The sequence below is a fragment of the Crinia signifera genome, chromosome 5 (genome assembly GCF_055691185.1).
Source record: "Crinia signifera chromosome 5, ASM5569118v1, whole genome shotgun sequence".
Classification (NCBI taxonomy): domain Eukaryota; kingdom Metazoa; phylum Chordata; class Amphibia; order Anura; family Myobatrachidae; genus Crinia; species Crinia signifera.
Window position 1 is genome coordinate 24,041,659 of NC_139221.1, and position 22,367 is coordinate 24,064,025.

Consider the following 22,367-nt stretch of genomic DNA (forward strand, 5'->3'; position numbering starts at 1 on the left):
GCCTTTTTTTGCCGACCTTTTACCATGTCGACCTAGCGCATGTCAACCTTTTTGATGCATTGACCTTTTGACTGTCGACCAATAGCGGTTGACCTAAGGCCCCATACGTGCCGGTATTGGACACGTGTCCTCACAGAGGGTCACCGGTGCTTGTGCAGTGTGCGAAGTGCTCAGGACCTTTGTATAACTGCAGTATCATTGTTTGTGCTCTTGTTTTGCAGCACGTGAAGGCGCTGTCCTCGTCCAAGTGCAGAACCCTCCAGGACGTGCAGAGCATATTTCAGGGACAATGCCACAACTATGTCTGTATAAATGTAAGTGAACAGAAACAATGCAAGTTCTCCTGGTAACAATGTGTCCATTGTGCTGTAAGAATTCTAATCACCCCCTTGTAGGCATACAGTGCTCATTATAGAGCTACTGTACGTCATTAAATATCTCCGTGTGTTCCTTGTTGTCCGGATCATGTTACAAACGTCTTCGGGTCCTCTTCATTTGCACGATAAGTTCTTTATTGCCCTCCTCCATTGCTTACTGCTGGTATTCATATTATTATTACCCATATATTATAATGCAGTTTCTAATATGACGCAGCAAATTCCTTTCAATACAATTGGAAACATTCAAATACAATTGGCAATGGTGATAGAACAAACCAGGTAGTTATAGACAGTCATAGAGGTTATGAGGGTCCTGTTTGTAAGCTTACGCTCTACAGGGAAATAGGTATTGGTACATAAGGATAGATGTTATCTATTGCATAATGGTCCACCAGCTTGCAGAGGTTCTTGGTGGGCTGTATGTCGGCCTGGCGTCAGGAGGATGGGAAAATGCCAAACAGAAACAAAGGGCCTTATTTTGGTTCACTCTTTCTGACAAAATCCTTCTTAGATGGACAAAACCATGTGCACTGCAGGTGGGGCAGATGTAACTTGTGCAGAGAGAATTAGATTTGGGTGGGGTTTTTCTTCAAAGTGAGATCTATATTGAAGTGTAAAATCATGCAGTCAGTATTTTCCCTGCACAGAAACAAAATAACTCACCCAAATCTAATTCTCTCTGCACATGTTACATCTGCCCCCCCTGCAGTGCACATGGTTTTGTCCATCTAAGAAGGATTTTGTCAGAAAGAATTAACCAAAATAAGGCCCTAAGTGAGGATATGTGTGGACTGTACAGTATGGATGTGATTGGATAGGAGAGGTTTATGAAGGATATGTGGGCGGTTCCAGAGTTTGATAAGCTGCCTGAAGTGGTGAGATTGCAGGGAACAATATATAATACCATACATTATACAATATATATCTCCCATCTCAACCACTCCGCTCTGCACAAGATCTGCGTCTCTCTTCTGCACGGATCACCAGCTCCCATTCACTATTACAGGACTTTCATCGGGCTGCTCCCACCTTATGGAATGCCCTTCCACACACAATAATGCTGGGTACACACCAAAAAGATTTGGATTGGATGCAAATTGTTTGCAAATTGTATGCAAATCTTGCATGCGATTTGCATACAATTTGCACACGATTTGCATAAGATCCGATCCCAATCCGATCCCATCTGTATTCAGATGAATGGATCTTATACAGATCCTACCTGCAGCAGGTAGGATCGGAATCGGATCCAATTCGGATCCAACCAAACGATTTTGACCCAATCTGCATCCAATTGGTCTGAATTGGATCCAGATTGATGGGATTGTGCCCAAATCGTTTTGGTGTGTACCCAGCATAAGACTCTCTACTAGCCTCCAAACTTTCAAGCGTTCCCTGAAAACTCACCTCTTCACATTATTTGACACACACTGTAATGCCTATTACACATGATGGCACACACCGAAAGTTTTCAGCGGCATGTCTGCATGGTGGGGGGCAATGTAAGTGCGCACAGTGCCACACACAAAAGGGCAGGATCATTTTGAGGTTTTAAATTCGGACAGGGTGCGGCACCCTGCAAAAGAAGCTTAGAGGGAAGACTAGATTGTAAGTTTGCAGCAGGGCCGGGATACGGTCATTAGGTCCACAGCTTGTTGGGACTGCTATGCTATTACTGGTGCCTGTCCTTGTGTTTCCCTTCTATATCCCTATAGATTGTAAGCTTGCAGCAGGGCCCTCCTACCTCCAAGTCTGTCTGTTGTTACCCAGTTTGTTTTATCACTGTCTACTATTGTAAAGCGCAACGGAATCTGCTGCGCTATATAGGAAACTGTAAATAAATTAAATTACAATATATTATGCACTGTCTCACCATGCTGGGTGCCTTTGTCGGTCAGTTGTTTTTTAAATCTATTTTAATTAATTATTGAATTTCTTTTAAAGGTGAAGGATTCTGACACGGAAGAAACGCGTAAACTGACCGATTTACTGCAGACTGCTAATGTCGGTACCTACCCATCTGTGGTTGTGTCGGTAAGTGCGCTCGGAGGATACATGGAAATATATAACTACACACTCCTACAGAGTCAGTCACACACACAATGGCCACATCTATGACTTTCTGCACTGCCCACCGCCCAAGGCACAGGTAAACATCGGTGCACAATAATCTTAGTCACATGGAAGTCAGCTGGATCTCTACTTGCGGCTAAATAGGTGCAACCTGGGGCCAACCGGGTGTTTGCTGGCAGGTTGTCGTGGGCCCCTTGACAGACTTACAGTATAGGCCATTAGGAGGTGAGGGTAGACAGAGATTTGGCAGATTTTAGTTTATCACCATTCCTCATAGCGTCATACTGGATGCAACAAGCTCTCATCTTGTGCTTCATCTATGTCTTTGTACATGTTTAACATTTCGGGGGCCCATTTATCATTGAGGTTTAGACTTGTTGCATATGGTAAATGGTGCTGTATGTAATCAGTTCCCAACTACCATTATTTTGAAGAATGGCAGTTGGGGGCCAACATTTATCATACACGAAGAGTTTTAAATAGCTGAAACCTGTTGATAAATGAGCTTATAACGGCATCTGTGTAACCAGTAACATAAGGTCAGTATGATAACCTGAATTATGAAGTGTGGTTTGAGAGCTTGCGTGAAGCTTTGGGGAGAAGTGGGCAGTCTGGTATGCGGTCATTAAGTCGGCAGTTAAAAGGGCGACATGCAATAGATGTGGAAAAAAGGTAGACGTGAGTTTTTCTTTTTTTTTTTTTTTAATATCCCAGTGGGCAAGGAAGGAGAATATTATCTTGTGCCCAAAGCAAACCATGCGAGGGAACGCGGTGCACTAGGGTGCCCGACTTATGTCAACATAGACACCAAAAATGTTCACCTTTTCCCACGTCAAACCTTTTGATGTCAACCTTTTTTCACGTGTCAAACATTTTCTACTGTCGACCAATAGTTGGCGACCTTTTTACTGTAGAACTAAAGACCCGTACCCGTGCAGTCTTATAGGGAGATTGCTAGGGGGAAATTTACTAAAAGTGAAGTTCTATTTCACATTGGGCAACCAATCAGAATCTGTTTCTTATTTATTTATTGCACATTCTAGAAGAGAATAGATAGTATTTCAGATAGCAAATGCTGGGTCGCACCTGGGTCACTGACATCATGCTGCCTCCTCCATAGAAGTGAACGGGACCCAGGTCGCTCGACCCGGGTCACCTGTTGACCCTATCCAGCAACCCCGGTCCAACCCGGGTGACCATTCTTTTATCCCGGGTCGGATTTCTGGGTTGCTGGACTCCTGGGTTATTTGTGCAGTGTGAAAGGGGTATTAATGTCTTCTACCTGGATGTGACTGAACCTCAATGGACTGCTGATTCCTATCTACGCAGCAGTAAATACAGTATCATTATGTTGTAACCGGCATTTACAGAATGCATTGAGCCGACGCTGTCCTGGAGATTACTTACTGCTGTCCATAGCTGTGCGCATGCTTATTTACCAATGTGCTGTATATACAGTAATATGGGATTATCTCTTCATTTACTACATTTCCTGAAGACAATTAAATCATCCCATTGTTCACAGCATCACAGAGTATATCAGGAGATGAATGAGCTGACTTTGCGGGAAGACCTGACATGTTCACCTATGTGATTACATCAGCGAGGACAGTTATAGTGTATGACAGGCACGGGACCCTGAGGCAAGATACCGGTTTGGGGCTCCCTCCTTCAAACGATCCATAGCACTGTGGGGGTCATTCAGAACTGATCGCTGTTGTGCGATTTAACAAGCGACTGCGCATGCATACTGATCGTAGCACGCATGAGCAAGAACCAACCAGCTACAAAATCCGCTGATCGCAGGCTGTTCGAAAGTTGATTGACAGAAACCTGCCGTTTGTGGGTGTTACCCGGCCATTTTCTGGGAGTGTCAGGAAAAGCTCAGGTGTGCCCAAGTGTTTTCAGGGAGGGCCCCAATCAGCCGGTTTCTATTGCACAGTGGTGGAATGGTCTGGGTTATGCACAGACCAGGAAATCATTTGAGGGCAAGTGAGTTGCATATGGGTTTGTAGCTAGCTGCTGATTGGTGAGTTTTCACCCGCCATACGCAGACTTGCACTCGCCGGGCTTTCACTCTGGGGGGTGGATATTGGATCCCAGGGCTCTACAAATTAGCCCATCTTTCCATCCCCCTGTGCCCCAGGCCTCCATGCTCTGGTGCGAACGGCTTGTGTAGTTTGACAACATTCCTAAAGCATGCTGGGAAATGTAGTGTGTGGTAGATGCACGTCCGACCATCGCCTCTATGGTATAGCAGAGCACTGGGTTCTGAAGTCAGCTGTGTGAAGGACCAGGCCATAGGCGGACTCCTAAGTTGCCTTGCGTGAAATCTGGCCCTGATGACAGAGGCAGTGACATGATGTGAGGAGGGGAATGGAGGCAGCAGGAAGTCACAGACTGAGAGTTATATAATGGGAGGAGCAGGGTACCCAGCAGCACAGAGTATATCAGGAGACGAGTGATGTGTCAGTGAGGACAGGGCTGCATGTGACAGGGGCAGTGACATGATGTGAGGAGGAGAATGGAAGCAGCAGGAAGCCACAGACTGAGAGTTATATAGTGGGAGGAGCAGGGTCCCCAGCAGCACAGAGTATATCAGGAGATGAGGGATGTGTCAGTGAGGACAGGGCTGCATGTGACAGGGGCAGTGACATGATGTGAGGAGGGGAATGGAAGCAGCAGGAAGCCACAGACTGAGAGTTATATAGTGGGAGGAGCAGGGCTCCCAGCAGCACAAAGTACAGATGTAGCGGGATTCATCTTTGCAGGGGATGGCGATGGCGTCGCCATCGCCATCCCCTGCCCCGCCGCCATCTGTATGCCGGAAGGGGACGCGCGCGCGTCCCCTTCCGGCGGTGCTGCCCTCGGTCGCCCGGTGCCCACACCGGGCGACCGCACCCCCCCGTAGCCTCCTCGGGTCCCCCCCCTGCCCCTCGAGCGGGAGGTGGACAGTAATGCGTCCGCCTCGCTGCCCGGATACTGTGACGCGCGTGCGTGGGGGACGCACGCGCGTCACAGTCAGATAGCGGCGCCGTGTTGCTGGCGATCCGCCAGCAGCATGCTGCTGGCGGATCGCCAGCAAGGATGAGGATAGATTCATCTGTATATCAGGAGATGAGTGATGTGTCAGTGAGGACAGAGCTGTATGTGACAGGGGCAGTGATATGATGTGAGGAGGGGAATGGGGGCAGCAGGAAGCCACAGACTGAGAGTTATATAGTGGGAGGAGCAGGGTTCCCAGCAGCACAGAGTATATCAGGAGATGAGGGATGTGTCAGTGAGGACAGGGCTGTATGTGACAGGGGCAGTGATATGATGTGAGGAGGGGAATGGAGGCAGCAGGAAGCCACATACTGAGAGTTATATAGTGGGAGGAGCAGGATCCCCAGCAGCACAGAGTATATCAGGAGATGAGTGATGTGTCAGTGAGGACAGAGCTGTATGTGACACATGCAGTGACCTGATGTGATGAGAGGAATGGGGGCAGCAGGAGGCCACAGACTGAGAGTTATATAGTGGGAGGAGCAGGGTCCCCAGCAGCACAGAGTATATCAGGAGATGGGGGATGTGTCAGTGAGGACAGGGCTGCATGTGACAGGAGTAGTGACATGATGTGAGGAGGGGAATGGAGGCAGCAGGAAGCCACAGACTGAGAGTTATATAGTGGGAGGAGCAGGGTTCCCAGCAGCACAGAGTATATCAGGAGATGAGGGATGTGTCAGTGAGGACAGGGCTGTATGTGACAGGGGCAGTGACATGATGTGAGGAGGGGAATGGAGGCAGCAGGAAGTCACAGACTGAGAGTTATATAGTGGGAGGAGCAGGGTCCCCAGCAGCACAGAGTATATCAGGAGATGAGTGATGTGTCAGTGAGGACAGAGCTGTATGTGACACATGCAGTGACCTGATGTGATGAGAGGAATGGGGGCAGCAGGAGGCCACAGACTGAGAGTTATATAGTGGGAGGAGCAGGGTCCCCAGCAGCACAGAGTATATCAGGAGATGGGGGATGTGTCAGTGAGGACAGGGCTGCATGTGACAGGAGTAGTGACATGATGTGAGGAGGGGAATGGGGGCAGCAGGAAGCCACAGACTGAGAGATATATAGTGGGAGGAGCAGGGTCCCCCAGCAGCACAGAGTATATAGGAGATGAGGGATGTGTCAGCGAGGACAGGGCTGCATGTGACAAGGGCAGTGACATGATGTGAGGAGGGGAATGGAGGCAGCAGGAAGCCAGACTGAGAGTTATATAGTGGGAGGAGCAGGGTCCCCAGCAGCACAGAGTATATAGGAGATGAGGGATGTGTCAGTGAGGACAGGGCTGCATGTGACAGGAGTAGTGACATGATGTGAGGAGGGGAATGGAGGCAGCAGGAGGCCACAGACTGAGAGTTATATAGTGGGAGGAGCAGGGTCCCCAGCAGCACAGAGTATATCAGGAGATGGGGGATGTGTCAGTGAGGACAGGGCTGCATGTGACAGGGGCAGTGACATGATGTGAGGAGGGAAATGGAGGCAGCAGGAAGCCACAGACTGAGAGTTACTGTATATAGTGGGAGGAGCAGGGTCCCCAGCAGCACAGAGTATATCAGGAGATGAGTGATATGCTAGGACAGGGCTGCAATATCCGTACACTGAGCATGTGTTTATTCAGCTGGTCAGCCTCAGGTCTATGCCGTGATCTCAGAGAGGTTACATGTTCTGTCTGTGTCACCAGCTGACCCTAGTGCCGGGCGCGCTCATCCCATCAGGGAGCCTTGCAGTTTGTCATCAGTACTGCTGTTGTGTAATGCAATATCCTGAGACACCGTGATACCATCCTCCTCTCATCCTACTATATAACTGCTGCTGGACTGTCCTCCTCCTAACTGCCTACGGCTACATAACTCACTGGGAAATCCTATATGGGGCCATTGACTTGTGACTGATTTATCAACATGTATCACATTTTACTCTAGCAGAAGCACAATACTGTTAGCTGGGGCTGCGTCCTGCAACATCTATGCCTGGAGGGAGGTGAGGGCTCTGGGAATAGCATTCACACAGGCCACAAAAAGGTGCTAGGAAGCGGAGATTGCATTGACAGCTCCTGCATACCCACACATGAGTTAGGAGCTGGGGAGATCACAGATAGCTGTATCAGGTGCAGGGCTGCTGACTCTGCCGTATCCCGGGAGCGCTGGCTGTGTATGGAAGCAGTAGTCTCATTTAGAGAACAAGGCCTGGGGAAGTGATAAAGTGGAAGGTAATAATGCACCAGCCAATTAGCTCTTATCTGCCAAGTAAAAGACTGGGTTTGAAAAGAGACAGCTAGGAGCTGATTGGCTGGTACATTATCACCTTGCACTTAATCACTCTTCCAGGCTTAATACATCTGCCCCACTTATTTCCTCAGGATGCGGCATCATTGTTTTATTTCCATTTCTACCAGAGAAGTGTCAAACCCCCCCCCCCCCCCCCCAGTGGCCCGCCATCATGCTGCCGCCCCACTTATGGGACCTCTGATAGTCACATGCTCTAGCGGTTCCCGGCCACTATTGCAGAGTTATTAGGCCCGGTGAAGTGATAAAGTGGCTGATGCTCTATCACCCTCAACTTTATCACTTCTCCTGACTTAATACATCTACCCCTAAAAAATATTTCCTGCAGGTTATAATTGGAGGAAGTGGGGATATATATACTGTATCTCAAGTCTTGCTATATATTAAATTCTATAAACCTCAAGCCTTTCCGTCTGTATCAGAGCACTTGTTGAGTAACATGGTTGGCACAGTGGCTAGCAGTACTGCTTAAGAGCATTAAGTTCAAGTCCTACCCTAAAGTCTTGTGTGGAGTTTGTATGTTTTCTCTGTGTTCATGTTGGTTTCCTTTGGATGTTTAACTTTTTTCTCCTCACTCCAAAAACATACCGTTAATTGTGTGTGTGTGTTTTCACGTGGCAGGGAATATGATTGGAAGGTTATCTGGTGCAGGGACTGATGTGAATGAAATAATGTCTGTGATTTAGCACCACCCCAAGATAGTAATGTCTGGTGATACCAGAGATGGGGAGGGGCCTGTCGCTGTCACTCATACCCACCCCTACACTTGTCGGTATAATGACACTGCCTGTGGGAGCTTGTCCCCGTACACCAATTTAGACAGGGATATTAATTCTGCATGCGTCTGGGGCGTTCACTTTAATTGAGCCCCTCAGGGATCATTTTATTCCCACGTATGTGGGAGTTCCCCTGATTGGCAGCTGGTAAGTCTTCGAAGAATTTGATAAATAATTTGGCTTTGGATCTTAGTAATTGTTCTGCCGGCTGACCTGTAATTTGTACCTGAAAAGAGGAATATTTAATATCAGTCGTAAGTCATGAACATGTCAGGAGAGAGTGTGTTATTGTTTGGAGGATCATGTATAATTGCCCCTCATCCTCCGTAGGATTAGTCACTGTGTCCTTCTAGTCTGTAGCCAGAGGGGTAACCGGGGTTGGGAAGCGGTGGCAGGGGCCCGCGGCGCAAACAATGAAAGTTGAAAAGGGGACGCGGAATTACTTTGCAGGATAAAGATGAGGCGGAGGTGGGATTTCAATCTGTTGCTTAAAACCAGGTGAAATGGAGGCTAGAAGTCAGCCAGCCACAGAATCGATGGAAATCATGAATGTCCCGGTGTGATTTATACTGTATATAAAATGAAGACTCTGGTCTGTGTATTACATGGTTAAGGTGTAATTGTTAGTGTCCATTTTTTGTCTGTATAGACAGATGTGTCCGCATACACCACTGCTGCTATTGTACCAAGCACTGGCAATATTGTTTGCACCTTCATTGCCGTCTTAAGGCCCCATACACTGGTCCAACGTGTCTGAGCCAGGTGCCGGACGGGGATCCGATGTTGGGATCCCAACTGTCAAAACACCGACAGCCGGGTTCCCGACGGCCGGCGGCTATTTTCCCTCGTGGGGTGCCACGAGTATGCAAGAGGAGGCTTCTGCCTCCTCTACTATCCTCAAAAACTAAGAAAAAGCAGCGCTGTACCTTTAAAAACTTTAGAATATTGGATGATCTTTACAATGGATTTATTAGCAATAAAATTACTAAAGCATAAAAATCGTATTCAAATTTTTCAATTAATAAAAACAACAACAATTGGTCCCACTTCCACAATGGACCAATTGTTGTTGTTTTTATGAATTGAAAATTTTGAATACGATTTTTATGCTTTAGTAATTTCATTGCTAATAAATCCATTGTAAAGATCATCCAATATTCTAAAGTTTTTAAAGGTACAGCGCTGCTTTTACTTTGTCTTTTCTTGTACACAACCCACAGGAGTAACTAACCTGTTTTCCAGCAGCTGCTAGGAGACCACTTATTTCAAGCACTCTTGAGTCCCAACCTCAGGTTGGTTCTCAACCCCCCCCCCCCCCCCCCCTTTATCCTCAAAAACTGTCTGCTGTGAGGGAGCAGCCATTTTGTGTTGGGCATTTATAATGGCAAAAGGAGGAGTGCCAGGACCGCCACTGCAGACAGGAAGATCTGCAGGTCCTGGCGGTCTGGCAGCGTGGCAGTAACAGACCCGACGTCGGCAGCGGTCCCGTTAGCAGAGCAGCAATAGCTCCCGCACCTAAACTTACCAAGTGCCTCCAAGCCACAGTGGGGTCTGGGGCGCTATTGTATCCCACAGTCTCCCCCTGGTGCAGTGGGGACTGGTTAGAATGATGCTGGCAGCGCTGGGGCCTCTGCAGCCATCATGGCCCAGCCTTGGCTCTTATTAAACCGTCACATAAATTCTATGCCTCTGTCAGGCAGAGTCTGCATTAGTGATCTGTTCTCATATACATGACAGGCTATCTAGCCTGATAACCGCGGGATAAGTGGGGTGATCTGCCGAGCAGCTAACAATCCCCTATTGTAGGCTTAGCATGACATATAATACCCATCCTTCACACTGCGAATGCATTACATGTACAAGTGCAGACCTGATGCCTGGAATTACACATCTCTGATGCTCAGGGAACATTCACATATCACCCAAACATAGAACACTGAGAGAATACTCTGTCTCTCTGAGACATTTGGGGTTATTCGGAACCGATCACCTCTAAGTCCTGCAATCAGGTAATCATTACCCAGACAGAGTGAAATCCGGCCCTGTACAAGGCAGTAGCAGAAATGTACATACAGTATGCTGCTGGCATTACCGGATAGCAAGGAGCTTGGAAAATACTGATTTTAGATTATAGAAATTAAGTTGAGTAAATAGCAGATACGTTTCCTTCTTCTATGACGTGTGGTATAGCGCACAAACAATGTCTAGTTCGATTGTCAATAGTTCATGAATGTCGACACCTGAGCACTGTACCCCCGAATAGTTTCCCCGTCCCCTCACATGCTTCTGGCCACTTTACTCCCCAACAGAGTCCTTGTAGATGTAATGAGTCCAACAAATTAAGAAAAGATATTTAAATATTTAAGTTGTACACACATAACCCTCTGAGGCACTGATGTATTATATAGCTTCCCTTCTGGACCTGTAACGTGTTGGGACTGCTATGCTATTACTGGTGCCTGTCCTTGTGTTTCCCTCCTATGTCCATATAGATTGTAAGCTTGCAGCAGGGCCCTCCTACCTCCAAGGGGTATATTCAATCAGTGTCGAAACTGCCATCTTGCCGTAAAGACAGCAGTTTTCGACATGAATACATCGGAAGGGGTTCCGATCTATTCAATCTTAGCTTTTTTTTTTCGGCATGTCGAAATGTTTCGACATGCCGAAAAGCAGGTGGATTGACGGAATTCACCTGCTTTTGACGGAAACACAGCCAAAACGGCTGTTTTTCCGTCATTCTCAATCCGGCATAACAAAATGCCGGATTGAGGCAGGGAGGACGGCGCTGGGTGAGCAGCAGCAGCTTACACGGCGCCATCCTCCGCAGCCCGCACCCTCACGCCACCGCCCGCATCCTCCAGCACCCTTCCATACATACCCGCCACCGAGCCGGGTGAGAGCAGCTCATCCGGCTCCATCCAGGCTCCCTCTCCGGTTCTCGCCGTCTCCCGCTGCCACGCTCACCCTGTCTACAATTGTAAAGCGCAACGGAATCTGCTGCGCTATATAAGAAACTGTAAATAAATAAATAAAAAGAGTGAAAAACTAGTGCCGACCTATCAATGTGTTGTGTTGACTAATTGACTATGTCGACCATATGTATTTCAACAATTATCATGTTGACCCGTCATCTGTCGGCCATCCGGATACCCTTCTTTGTGCCAGCTGTGTATTAGCCCAGTAATATGTTGTCTCTCTCTTGATTTTAAGGTTCATCTAGCTGTTGCCGAGCAACACAGCAGCGGAACGCCGAGGGTAACCGAAATCCGTGAACTAGCAAAGGCAGCCGGAAAACACAATATTTTGGTGTATGGTCTATTGATATACACCTGTAAGGTATGTACCTGTCTGAGTAACACACAGGCAAACGCTCTCACTGTGTATCTGCTTCCTGTACACTGAATAGCATCTAGTATTCCATTCATCCAGACATACTGCACAGGATGTGGGGTCATTCTAACAATGCATAAAGGCATGGCTCAATTACAGGAACCAATAGTAAGATAACCCTGTGGGTCAGATTACATACAGCTAAAATATATATTGTGTGCTCATATTTTTAATATGAGAAACTACCAGTGTTCTGTACCAGTCCGTAATGTGACTACTGTGACTTTCTTATTTTCTCAAATTCACTCACAAAAGTCAAATATAGCTATAACTGTATTATATAACTATATCTCACTTTAGCAAGTGCCGACAGAAGTTGGCGCTCTTACTTTGGATTCACAGTGGACTCAAATTCTCAACTTTGTAGCCGGTCTAGTTCACAATGTCAATATTTAAAACGTTGAAGCGGTCTAAGGGCCAGATGTACTAAGCTTCAAAAGTGATAAAATGGAGAGTGATAAACAGCCAGCCAATCAGCTCCTACCTGCCATGCCACAGACTGTGTTTGAAAAATGTCAGGCAGGAGCTGATTGGCTGGCGGTTTATCACTCTCCATTTTATCACTTTTGAAGCTTAGTACATCTGCCCCTGAATGTTGAAATTTACAAAATGTTGTCGTTCAATAGGGCGGCAAATAGGACGCACCAGCAGCTTCTGTTGATTAAAATGTTATGCTATGTTCTATTCTGTGTGCGACCAAGGCTGTATCTGCATATGAAATGCTACCGTACAATTTTTTTTTTACTGGAAAACACTGTAAGGTAGCGTTTCATATGCAGATAAAGCCACTGGTACACACAGACTATAGGCATGCAGCATAATATTGTAATCAGCAGAAGCTGCTGGTGCGTCCTATTTGTACCATTTTGCTAAAAAAAAACATGTGTTGGAAAAAGTTGCACAGGAAGACTCCTGGTGCTACCGAGTCACACAATGCTAATGCGTTATGTAACATACATAGTAATTAAGGTTGAACCTTTTGAACTGCTTGTAATGCGACTTGCATTGCATGGAGGATAGATTATGTGGACACATCTGTAAGTTCTCAGTCGGCATAACTAGCATTGAACAAGTCTTGGGGCCAGATGTACAGGTGGAGCCACACTCATCTGTAGTGGCCACGTGCCGAAATGATCCATCTTGGTGCGCCGCTTGCTGAGACGGGGGCGTAAGCACCTCGCATTCACGTGCGCCTCATTCACTGAGAGACGCTTAGATGAGAGCAGCTACATATGTACTAAGCTTCAAAAAATTATAAAGTGGACGGAGATAAAGTAGCAGCCAATGATGGTGTAATGGTTAGCATTACAGCATCACAGCACTGAGGTCATGGGTTCCATCCCACCATGTCCCTAACAGTGCAGAGTTTGTATATTCTCCCCGTGCTTGCGTGGGTTTCCTCCGGGTACTCCGGTTTCCTCCCACAGCCCAAAAATATACTGGTAGGTGAATTGGTTCCCAACAAAATGTGTGTGTGTGTGTGTACATGTGGTAGGGAATATAGATTGTAAGCTCCACCGGGGCAGGGACTGATGTGAGTGCTCAAATATTCTCTGTACATCGCTGCGGAATATGTGTGCGCTATATAAATAAATAAATGTTAAATAATAAATGAGCTCCTAGCTGCGATGCTATAGGCTGTGTTAGGGCGGATTTATGGAGAGTGCGTCCGGGGTGGATTTATAGAGTAGACGCCCAGGGCAGATTTATAGAATAAATGTTTGGGTGTCGCCTGGAGTGGATTTATTCAGGAGGTCCCTGGGGTGGATTTATAAAGGAGGTCCCTGGGGTGGATTTATAAAGGAGGTCCCTGGGGTGGATTTATAAAGGAGGTCCCTGGGGTGGATTTATACAGGAGGTCCCTGGGGTGGATTTATAAAGGAGGTCCCTGGGGTGGATTTATAAAGGAGGTCCCTGGGGTGGATTTATACAGGAGGTCCCTGGGGTGGATTTATACAGGAGGTCCCTTGGGTGGATTTATAAAGGAGATCCCTGGGGTGGATTTATACAGGAGGTCCCTGGGGTGGATTTATACAGGAGGTCCCTGGGGTGGATTTATAAAGGCGGTCCCCGGGGTGGATTTATACAGGAGGTCCCTGGGGTGGATTTATACAGGAGGTCCCTGGGGTGGATTTATACAGGAGGTCCCTGGGGTGGATTTATAAAGGAGGTCCCTGGGGTGGATTTATACAGGAGGTCCCTGGGGTGGATTTATACAGGAGGTCCCTTGGGTGGATTTATAAAGGAGATCCCTGGGGTGGATTTATACAGGAGGTCCCTGGGGTGGATTTATACAGGAGGTCCCTGGGGTGGATTTATAAAGGCGGTCCCCGGGGTGGATTTATACAGGAGGTCCCTGGGGTGGATTTATACAGGAGGTCCCTGGGGTGGATTTATACAGGAGGTCCCTGGGGTGGATTTATACAGGCGGTCCCTGGGGTGGATTTATACAGGAGGTCCCTGGGGTGGATTTATACAGGCGGTCCCTGGGGCGGATTTATACAGGAGGTCCCTGGGGAGGATTTATACAGGCGGTCCCTGGGGCGGATTTATACAGGAGGTCCCTGGGGCGGATTTATTCAGGAGGTCCCTGGGGTGGATTTATACAGGCGGTCCCTGGGGTGGATTTATACAGGAGGTCCCTGGGGTGGATTTATACAGGAGGTCCCTGGGGTGGATTTATACAGGAGGTCCCTGGGGTGGATTTATACAGAAGGTCCCTGGGGTGGATTTATACAGAAGGTCCCTGGGGTGGATTTATACAGGAGGTCCCTGGGGCGGATTTATACAGGCGGTCCCTGGGGCGGATTTATACAGGAGGTCCCTGGGGTGGATTTATACAGGCGGTCCCTGGGGCGGATTTATACAGGAGGTCCCTGGGGTGGATTTATACAGGAGGTCCCTGGGGTGGATTTATACAGGCGGTCTCTTGGGTGGATTTATAAAGGAGGTCCCTGGGGTGGATTTATACAGGAGGTCCCTGGGGTGGATTTATAAAGGAGGTCCCTGGGGTGGATTTATAAAGGAGGTCCCTGGGGTGGATTTATACAGGAGGTCCCTGGGGTGGATTTATACAGGAGGTCCCTGGGGTGGATTTATAAAGGAGGTCCCTGGGGTGGATTTATAAAGGAGGTCCCTGGGGTGGATTTATAAAGGAGGTCCCTGGGGTGGATTTATACAGGAGGTCTCTGGGGTGGATTTATACAGGAGGTCCCTGGGGTGGATTTATACAGGAGGTCCCTGGGGTGGATTTATAAAGGAGGTCCCTGGGGTGGATTTATACAGGAGGTCCCTGGGGTGGATTTATACAGGAGGTCCCTGGGGTGGATTTATACAGGAGGTCCCTGGGGTGGATTTATACAGGAGGTCCCTGGGGTGGATTTATACAGGAGGTCCCTGGGGTGGATTTATACAGGAGGTCCCTGGGGTGGATTTATACAGGAGGTCCCTGGGGTGGATTCATAAAGAAGGTCCCTGGGGTGGATTTATACAGGAGGTCCCTGGGGTGGATTTATACAGGAGGTCTCTGGGGTGGTTTTATAAAGGAGGTCCCTGGGGTGGATTTATACAGGAGGTCCCTGGGGTGGATTTATAAAGGAGGTCCCTGGGGTGGATTTATACAGGAGGTCCCTGGGGTGGATTTATACAGGAGGTCCCTGGGGTGGATTTATACAGGCGGTCCCTGGGGTGGATTTATACAGGAGGTCCCTGGGGTGGATTTATACAGGAGGTCCCTGGGGTGGATTTATACAGGAGGTCCCTGGGGTGGATTTATACAGGAGGTCCCTGGGGTGGATTTATACAGAAGGTCCCTGGGGTGGATTTATACAGAAGGTCCCTGGGGCGGATTTATACAGGCGGTCCCTGGGGCGGATTTATACAGGAGGTCCCTGGGGTGGATTCATAAAGAAGGTCCCTGGGGTGGATTTATACAGAAGGTCCCTGGGGTGGATTTATACAGGAGGTCCCTGGGGTGGATTCATAAAGAAGGTCCCTGGGGTGGATTTATACAGAAGGTCCCTGGGGTGGATTCATAAAGAAGGTCCCTGGGGTGGATTTATACAGAAGGTCCCTGGGGTGGATTTATACAGGAGGTCCCTGGGGTGGATTTATAAAGGCGGTCCCTGGGGTGGATTTATGAAGAAGGTCCCTGGGGTGGATTTATACAGGAGGTCCCTGGGGTGGATTTATACAGGAGGTCCCTGGGGTGGATTTATACAGGAGGTCCCTGGGGTGGATTTATACAGGAGGTTCCTGGGGTGGATTTATACAGGAGGTTCCTGGGGTGGATTTATACAGGAGGTCCCTGGGGTGGATTTATACAGGCGGTCCCTGGGGTGGATTTATACAGGAGGTCCCTGGGGTGGATTTATACAGGAGGTCCCTGGGGTGGATTTATACAGGAGGTCCCTGGGGTGGATTTATACAGGAGGTCCCTGGGGTGGATTTATACAGAAGGTCCCTGGGGTGGATTTATACAGAAGGTCCCTGGGGCGGATTTATACAGGAGGTCCCTGGGGCGGATTTATACAGGCGGTCCCTGGGGCGGATTTATACAGGAGGTCCCTGGGGTGGATTTATACAGGCGGTCCCTGGGGCGGATTTATACAGGAGGTCCCTGGGGTGGATTTATACAGGAGGTCCCTGGGGTGGATTTATACAGGAGGTCCCTGGGGTGGATTTATACAGGAGGTTCCTGGGGTGGATTTATACAGGAGGTTCCTGGGGTGGATTTATACAGGAGGTCCCTGGGGTGGATTTATACAGGCGGTCCCTGGGGTGGATTTATACAGGAGGTCCCTGGGGTGGATTTATACAGGAGGTCCCTGGGGTGGATTTATACAGGAGGTCCCTGGGGTGGATTTATAAAGGAGGTCCCTGGGGTGGATTTATACAGGAGGTCCCTGGGGTGGATTTATAAAGGAGGTCCCTGGGGTGGATTTATAAAGGAGGTCCCTGGGGTGGATTTATACAGGAGGTCCCTGGGGTGGATTTATAAAGGAGGTCCCTGGGGTGGATTTATAAAGGAGGTCCCTGGGGTGGATTTATAAAGGAGGTCCCTGGGGTGGATTTATAAAGGAGGTCCCTGGGGTGGATTTATACAGGAGGTCTCTGGGGTGGATTTATACAGGAGGTCCCTGGGGTGGATTTATACAGGAGGTCCCTGGGGTGGATTTATAAAGGAGGTCCCTGGGGTGGATTTATACAGGAGGTCCCTGGGGTGGATTTATACAGGAGGTCCCTGGGGTGGATTTATACAGGAGGTCCCTGGGGTGGATTCATAAAGAAGGTCCCTGGGGTGGATTCATAAAGAAGGTCCCTGGGGTGGATTTATACAGAAGGTCCCTGGGGTGGATTCATAAAGAAGGTCCCTGGGGTGGATTTATACAGAAGGTCCCTGGGGTGGATTTATACAGGAGGTCCCTGGGGTGGATTCATAAAGAAGGTCCCTGGGGTGGATTTATACAGAAGGTCCCTGGGGTGGATTCATAAAGAAGGTCCCTGGGGTGGATTTATACAGAAGGTCCCTGGGGTGGATTTATACAGGAGGTCCCTGGGGTGGATTTATAAAGGCGGTCCCTGGGGTGGATTTATGAAGAAGGTCCCTGGGGTGGATTTATACAGGAGGTCCCTGGGGTGGATTTATACAGGAGGTTCCTGGGGTGGATTTATAAAGGAGGTCCCTGGGGTGGATTTATACAGGAGGTCCCTGGGGTGGATTTATAAAGGAGGTCCCTGGGGTGGATTTATAAAGGAGGTCCCTGGGGTGGATTTATACAGGAGGTCTCTGGGGTGGATTTATAAAGGAGGTCCCTGGGGTGGATTTATACAGGAGGTCCCTGGGGTGGATTTATAAAGGAGGTCCCTGGGGTGGATTTATACAGGAGGTCCCTGGGGTGGATTTATACAGGAGGTCCCTGGGGTGGATTTATACAGGAGGTCCCTGGGGTGGATTTATACAGGAGGTCCCTGGGGTGGATTTATACAGGAGGTCCCTGGGGTGGATTTATACAGAAGGTCCCTGGGGTGGATTTATACAGGAGGTCCCTGGGGTGGATTTATAAAGAGATCCCTGAGGTAGGTTTTACAGGAGGTCCCTGGTGTTGATTTATACAGGAGGTCCCTGGGGTGGATTTATACAGGAGGTCCCTGGGGTGGATTTATACAGGAGGTCCCTGGGGTGGATTTATACAGGAGGTCCCTGGGGTGGATTTATACAGGAGGTCCCTGGGGTGGATTTATTACAGGAGGTCCCTGGGGTGGATTTATACAGGAGGTCCCTGGGGAGGATTTATACAGGCGGTCCCTGGGGTGGATTTATACAGGCGGTCCCTGGGGTGGATTTATACAGGCGGTCCCTGGGGTGGATTTATACAGGCGGTCCCTGGGGTGGATTTATACTGGAGGTCCCTGGGGTGGATTTATACAGGAGGTCCCTGGGGTGGATTTATACAGGAGGTCCCTGGGGTGGATTTATACAGGCGGTCCCTGGGGTGGATTTATACTGGAGGTCCCTGGGGTGGATTTATACAGGAGATGCCAGCGTGGATAGAAATTTAGAATGTGACGGCAGATAAGAACCACCTGGCCCATCTAGTCTGCCCCATTACACTTATACAGTAGGTTCCTGTGAGATTTATATACATGAGGTGTATTATGGCAATTGCATACTGTACTTCCAGCGCTATATAAAACACATTGTTTTTAAACACATCACCTGCAAGAAACATAACACAGAAAAACAGATGCTATAAGGGAAGAGCTAAGTATTTTGTAATGAACCATAAATCCTAGAATAGGAGATCTTGCTGATCTATGACGGTGCCTTTGTTTTGTCTCTATAATCTGTTATTTATCTGAGATTCATCTTCCACAACTCAAAACAGTCCCATCCGGAAATATAAACCTGTCTCTGGGATATTTACTGGCTATTGGAAACCGTTCTGCACTGACACTTCGGCTTGGGGAATGTAATTAAATAGTTTGGTGTATTGTCTAATAACACATTTTTCTTCTCGATTATTTAAAGACAACATTTTAATAAGGTAACTATTCACAGAGTAAACTTGTATTTACTTAATATTAACGATCTGTGAGGGGCAGATTTATCATAGCAAGGAGAGAGATATAGTACCAGCCAATCAGCTCTTTGCTGCTATTTTCCAGACTGGGCAGATGTACAGTATTAAGCCTTAACAAGAGATAAATGCAAGGGTGATAAAGAGAGATAAACGTCCAGCCAATCAGCTCCTTACTGACTTTTTTCAAATGCAGGCTGTAACATGGCAGTTAGGAGCTGATTGGCTGGACGTTTATGGTCTCCGACCATCGAATGATTTTTCTCCTGCTCTCAGAGAAGCATCAGTCTCATCTGACTTTTATCTGGGCTGGAGATGGCCAAACAGGGGGCGGGCGCTCAAGTCATGTGACATCAACCTCCCACAAGGAGCAGGCACCAGCTCGCCTGCGTTCCCAGCGTTTTCATGGGGACACCAATAAAACGCTCAGCGTTCCCCTGCTCTGGTCCGTTGTCCGACTCCGTCCACTCCCTCTGAAGCGAACGGCTCGCGAGTGTGAAACTCCAATTGCTCCAGAGGTCGGCAAATGCGCAAGTACCCCCCTATCTGTACGGGGCTGAATTCGCCCCGTTTCGACACAACCAGAATCCGGTCCTATGACCGCTGATGCAGCAATGGTTGTAACCCTTGATCGTGTCTTGCAATGTTCTGTGCTGTAAGTTACTGTTCATTATGTTTCTGTACGGCGCTGCAGACCCCTTGTGGCGCCATATATAAAGAATTATAATAATGGTACATTTTTTTATTTAGAAATCCCAGAGAATAAATGTTTCAGGTTATTAGGAATTGTACTTGTACATGGTGACACCCAGGGCCATCGGGCTGGTGGGAGCGCTACCTATTCTATGTCGTACACCTATTACTAGAACGGCGCCTTCACACAGCATTAGACATAAGAGATTCTGCTTATCCGTGGTCCATCAGCAGGAAGATTCCTGTCTCTGGCTGTGTGTTGCTGTTATGGATATTACATGAGGTATTTGAAACGTGTCCCAGAGATCTGTCACTTTCTGCTAAAGAGCTGTCGGTCTGATGTATGAGGGCCTTTAATCCCCATCCCTGATGTTTTCATCTAAACCATTTCCTCTTCTTTGGAGAGGACAGAAAGGGAATTCTAACTGGGGATCAGATAAGCTGCTGGGCTGCCCCTGGTTCCATAATGTCTTTCTCAGGCATTCCACCTGGTACACCACGTACATTATACACGCGCTGCGCTGTAACTGGTGCCTTCGTCTCCAGCCATTGACAGGCCGCGCCCCCCCATGCTGATTACCGTGGTAGTAGGCTGATCTGTAGACTCACATTGTAGGAAGATCTCTATAGACGGTGTATTCTGATATATCACGGCAGTAACTTGATGAAGTGAACAGATCTGTGGTGTGATAAAGTTAGTCATTTGTTACAGTAATGATACGGTCTTCAGCCTTAATTGGCGCCATATTAATTTATTTTTAGAATTTAGGTTTAAACAGCTTTGAAGCAAGTGAAACGACGATCTCCCATTTTAGAAGGATTAGAGGGTAAGTTTATCAGGACCCCTCCTCTATAATGAAGTATTCCTATTGCAGGGATAGAAAATCTTCTTCCTGGCTTATTTCCCTATAGTAAAGTGCACTGAGGTCCGCTTTGACTAACAGGTCAGTGGTGCTTCTTGATTGGCTGCTGAGTCCTACGCGTGACAAGAGTCACTTAGGGACCTGGCATCCAGGGGAAGGGATGTCTACAGGGACAGAAGAGGACTTGTCTACACTAGATTAAGACGAGTATTAAAAAAAATATATATAGGTACACCAAAAGGATTTCTACATGGACATGGGTATGTTCATGTAGTATGTATGCCTGTATTTGTGCATGTATGTTTATTTAAATTTTCTATCACAATGTACTTGTATGTGTTTTTATTTTAGTATTGGTTTGGCTGTGGAACTACCAGTTCCAATGGGCCCTTTAATGCCACGCATGGTTGTACTTGTGATTATCCAAGTACCTGCATGCAGGGGAGGCTTTAGACTTTTATTTCCAGAGCCAAACCCAATATATAGTTTAATTTTACACTCAATGGACTATCAACCCGGCACCCACCACCCGGTGTTGCGGGGGGTTGGGTGGATCTACTTAACTGGGGGGTCCACATACCCCCAGGGACCCTGGTCAAGGCTGAGTTGGGGGGTAATGTCCCCCGGCTGTCGCAGTGCCTTACTGACTGGTGGAGCCTGGTGCTGCTTCTTTAAATACAGGGAACCCCTACATGAATTTTTCCCCATATTTTCGGAACCAGGACTGGCTCGAAGACTGAAGGCGCTTAACAGATAGAATGAATATAATACAGTACAGGAACAATGAAGTACAGAAAAGCTTTTCATAAACAATACTTAAGGGACTGAAGGAAATGCTTGAGTAAATAGGAAAGTCTTGAGTCTGTTTTTGAAGCATTCTAGAGTGGGGGTCTCTTGAAGTGGGTTCCATAAAGTCAGAGCTGAATGGCTGAAAGCTCGACCCCCAGATGAATTACAGGAGATCCTAGGTACTGCTAAAAGTCCTTCATCTACAGCCCGCAGTAATCGGGTGGGACATAATGGAATCAGAAGCTGCTTCAGGTACCTTGGGCCTTGGTCATGTCAGGCTTTGAAACTCAGTAAGTTGATCTTGTAAATGATTCGCCATTTTATTGGCAGCCAGTGAAGGGAGTAGAGAATGGGAGTAATGTGGCTAGAACGGGGCTGGTTAGTTAACAGCCTAGCGGTTGCATTTTGTACCAGCTGTAATCGGTGCAGTTCTTTTGCTGGGAGACCAAGGTAGAGGGCATTGCAGTAATCCAAACGAGATGATACAAGCACCTTTTAAGAGTAAAGTAATAGAACAAAGGATGGGCCCCAGGGTTGTGCTTGTCCCTGTATATGTGACCATGCCCATTAGATAATACAGTGCAATCTGAATATAGAATATATTAATGCTCCCACTGTCACATTGCTGTATCCTGACTCCTGGGTGGCCGTCTTCTCTTCTGCCCTGCGAGTCATCAGGCTGTTGTATGGTAGGAAGCAGCTCTGCCCTTACATGCACATATTCATATCCTAAACCTGCATTGGGGAATCACAATTTGCACCTTTTCCTAGCAAATCCTCTGCACAACAGAAATTCCCATGCATACTTAGCACAGCCCACCGAGACATCATTTTGTGCTTATGGCCGCTTGGTACTCTAAGGGCCTAGCCCTATTCACATGTTCATTTCTTACTGTAAAGATGCACCTGTTTGTAGCCAGCCAGCTTCAGATGCGCAATGTGCGCTGTTGATGACGGTGTATGGGCTGTATTGATTGACTGCATGTTACTGAATCTCCC

The 22,367-nt window shown here is 47.8% G+C and overlaps 1 protein-coding gene across 5 annotated transcripts in view; it reads left to right on the top strand.

Moving 5' to 3' along the window:
• Positions 1-22,367, top strand: part of CRPPA (CDP-L-ribitol pyrophosphorylase A) — a 300,601-nt gene that overhangs the window by 120,202 nt on the left and 158,032 nt on the right. For all 5 annotated transcript variants that reach the window (XM_083186792.1, XM_083186788.1, XM_083186789.1 and 2 more), the window contains 3 exons: positions 222-314; positions 2,325-2,414; positions 11,765-11,890. In XM_083186792.1, coding sequence (XP_083042918.1) covers positions 222-314; positions 2,325-2,414; positions 11,765-11,890 — 309 coding nt within the window. The remainder of the gene's footprint in view (positions 1-221; positions 315-2,324; positions 2,415-11,764; positions 11,891-22,367) is intronic.